Raw genomic sequence first — 3,060 nt, forward strand, 5'->3', positions numbered from 1 at the left:
CACTCTAAGGTTGTCTAATCAGATATTTTCTTGCTTCCCCATACTGCTCTCACTCCCTAGGAAGCCTGTAGCTAGTTGGTTCCCCAGAGGAGCAAAACACCCTCCTTACTGAGCCTAAGAGCAGGCTGCAGAGTGGCCTGAAGTCCAGCAGGTGGCAGTAGCACACCACCTAGGCTGGTCAAAGCAGCATGGGCGAGGACATCCTCTCATAGGGCACTCCTGAACAAATTGCCCAGCTGCCAGCAGAAGGGCGTACCCTCCTTTTTGCCAGGTCAGGGGAGCCAGAGTGCTCTCCCCATGAGGCCCTTGGCCTCGTTATACATAATCTCAGCACCCCAGGTTCGGGCCTTCACAGTGCGAGCCCAGTTTACTGCGGCCTATCTACCTGGCAGTCAGCCAAACAGACAAGACACAAAGGACAAGTAGAGGGTCACGTGACTGGATGGCTAGTGGAACAACTAGCTAAACAGATCAAGTATAAACTGCCGACAGGGACAAACACCAAATAGGCACAGGACTAGACAGCCAGAAAAATCAAGTGCAACTGTGGGACCAACCTCCTTTCGCTTAAACTCCACTACAGCGCTGGCAGTGCCCACACCTCCAGAGAAGGTGGGTGCCGAGTCGTCCTCGTCGTACACTGTCACCGGGAAGGACACAGTCACCGTNTCTTTGTTGGCACTAAGGCCTGCCACTGTGCACGCAGCCTCCAGCACATACTTCTCCCGGAGCTCTCTATCCAGGGCCCAGCGAGTGCTCACCTCCAGGCAGTCTGCGTCACAACGGAAGGGCAGACTGTCCCCTGTCACCAAGCAGAAGGGAGTTCTGCATGACCACTGGTTAGGGGATGGGGCGTGGCCTCCCTTCCTCATCGTTCTACCCAGAGTGGATGGCAGTGGCTGTCTGTCCCTCTCTGGGCTCTGTGGGGACTGCACCCAGTACTCCAAATGTAGGCTGTCTGAGGTTTGTGCCACCTACTGTTTTGTGCCTGGAACCTTCACTCATGCAGATAAGGTCTCAGTCGTGGTCTGGAGGAGGGATGCTCAGGAGGGCAGAGGATAGTGGAGGAGGGATGCCCAGGAGGGCAGAGGATAGGCAGAGAGCCAGCTCCAGGTACAGTCTGATTCACAATGTCAGCCTTTTTTTTTTTAATCACAGATATGACATTTGCTCATTTCAGACAATGTGAGAAACATCCCAGTTGGATGACTTGAAAACAGATACTGGACATCAGGGGTGACATTCCAACCAGGATTTCTGGATATGAGANTTGATTTCCTGTTGTTTGCGTCCTGGGATTGTGACCAGATTGGTTTCTTGGAGCCTTCATTTCTTCTACACAAACAAGATGTCAAAGGGTGCAGAGGTCCACTAGGTGACAAGGGCTAACTCCCCAGAAAGGTGTGCTGTGCTTGCTGATGCTAGCAGAACCCTTGGAACTGGGTTCAGCACCCCATCTCTAGCTTAGAAGAATCCATCTGGGTCTCCTTAAGAGCAAGCCAGGAAGCTCCACAATTTTCATGCCAACTCCAGTCTCATTATCAGGCCATCCTCCCAATCAGGAGCCTGTCCTGGACCCTTCCGTGTCCCTAACTGTACCCCGACTCTGAACTGTACCCAACATAGGAGTCCAACTAAGCCTTTTTAGATGCAAGTGGAGACTTTTCATACCCGCCCCCCCCCCCCCGTCTTCCATAGCTTCCCCTGCACTAGGGAAAGAAGCCCTGACATTTTCCCAGACATAACCAGCCTGTCCGTTTGCCTCTGTTCCTCCGGTGGCTAACTGCATTCTAACCACAAATGGTCTCACTTTAGCGCCTTCTGGGACCAGACCTACCCACTTGGTTTAGCGGCCCCTACCTCTCTGTTCTCTCAGCTTCTCACTCCTTCTAGAAACCATCTAGATTCCTTGACATGTCCGCGGGGGCTCTATCCTCCAGATGACTAGAGGCTTCAAAGCAGGCAAGACGCCAGATCATTTGTTTGTTTACAGTTGTATCCTAACTTCCTTCTACACTACTTGGCTGGTGACAGACATTCAAGAGAGATACTTCTGGAATACTCAACAGTGGCAAAAAGAACACATGGCTCACCCTAAGGGCTTATAGCACCATGCCTCCCAGGCAACAGGACAAAGGAATAGCCCCTCAAGGCTGGAACTCACCTTCTAAGAGATTGTACTTCACACTGATGTTGGGACAAAGGAACTGAACGGGTAACATGTGGAAGTGGTAGAAGGTGCCAGGAGGCCTGTTCTCCCTGATTCGGAAGGACACAGCTGTCTCTGGGATGCAGAGATCCTGGGCTTTGAAGGAGCTACAATTTGGGAAGGTGTCGTTGATGAAGGAGAAGTACACACGGGTACAGCCTGGCCAATGGCATTCTCCCTCTCTCTGGGCTGTGGACCCCAGGAAGACCTGGAGGAAGATGGTGAGCAGGGGGAAACCACCATCTGTAGGAAGAGAAGACGACAGCCCCTTTTCAGATGAGGGATGAAGAANNGGGGCAGGAATTCCAGGGTTCAGTGTGGTCCACAAGCCTCAGGATGCTGCAGGATGCTGAGGCCTGGAAATCAGTAGCCCTCTTACCTGCCTCTTTTGTCTTTCAGGTTTCTGCTCAAATGGTCCCTCCTGAAAGAAGTACCCAAGCCCTACCTGGGGCTAAAGTTTCCCAGTCCTGCCAGGTGAGTGGCCTCATAGTGTAGGCTCCTGCAGGCCTCTGGGAGTTGGACTCTCCANCCTCCAACCCCGCCTACCAATCAAGTGCTTTGCACAGACTTCATTAATACTCTGTAGAAGAGTTTCCAGTTAAGTTCTACCACTGAGGCACCACAGCCCACTTTAGTGAGGTCTAGCCTTTGGCAGAGGCAGGCATCTCCCTGAGCCTATGCCTTAGGCCTGGCAGATGGCTACAGGGTTCAGTTTGCTTCCCCTTAGCCTGTATTACATTGTTACGATGACCCTGCTGTGGTTAATAGTCTCTGAACAAACTCTCCATATTGCTGTCTGCTTCTTTCCTGACTGGACGAGGCAGTGCTCAAACATGAGTGGTGTCGGTCTT

General features: G+C 52.2%; 1 protein-coding gene across 1 annotated transcript in view; it reads right to left on the minus strand.

The window, feature by feature from the left end:
- Ret (ret proto-oncogene) overlaps positions 1-3,060 on the minus strand; it is a 45,286-nt gene that overhangs the window by 27,671 nt on the left and 14,555 nt on the right. Inside the window, exons 3-4 of the mRNA XM_021164144.2 lie at positions 2,165-2,452; positions 554-802 (exon numbers count right to left, since the gene is read on the minus strand). Of these exons, the coding sequence (XP_021019803.1) occupies positions 554-802; positions 2,165-2,452 (537 nt within the window). The remainder of the gene's footprint in view (positions 1-553; positions 803-2,164; positions 2,453-3,060) is intronic.

The sequence above is a fragment of the Mus caroli genome, chromosome 6, assembly GCF_900094665.2.
Source record: "Mus caroli chromosome 6, CAROLI_EIJ_v1.1, whole genome shotgun sequence".
Lineage (NCBI taxonomy): Eukaryota > Metazoa > Chordata > Mammalia > Rodentia > Muridae > Mus > Mus caroli.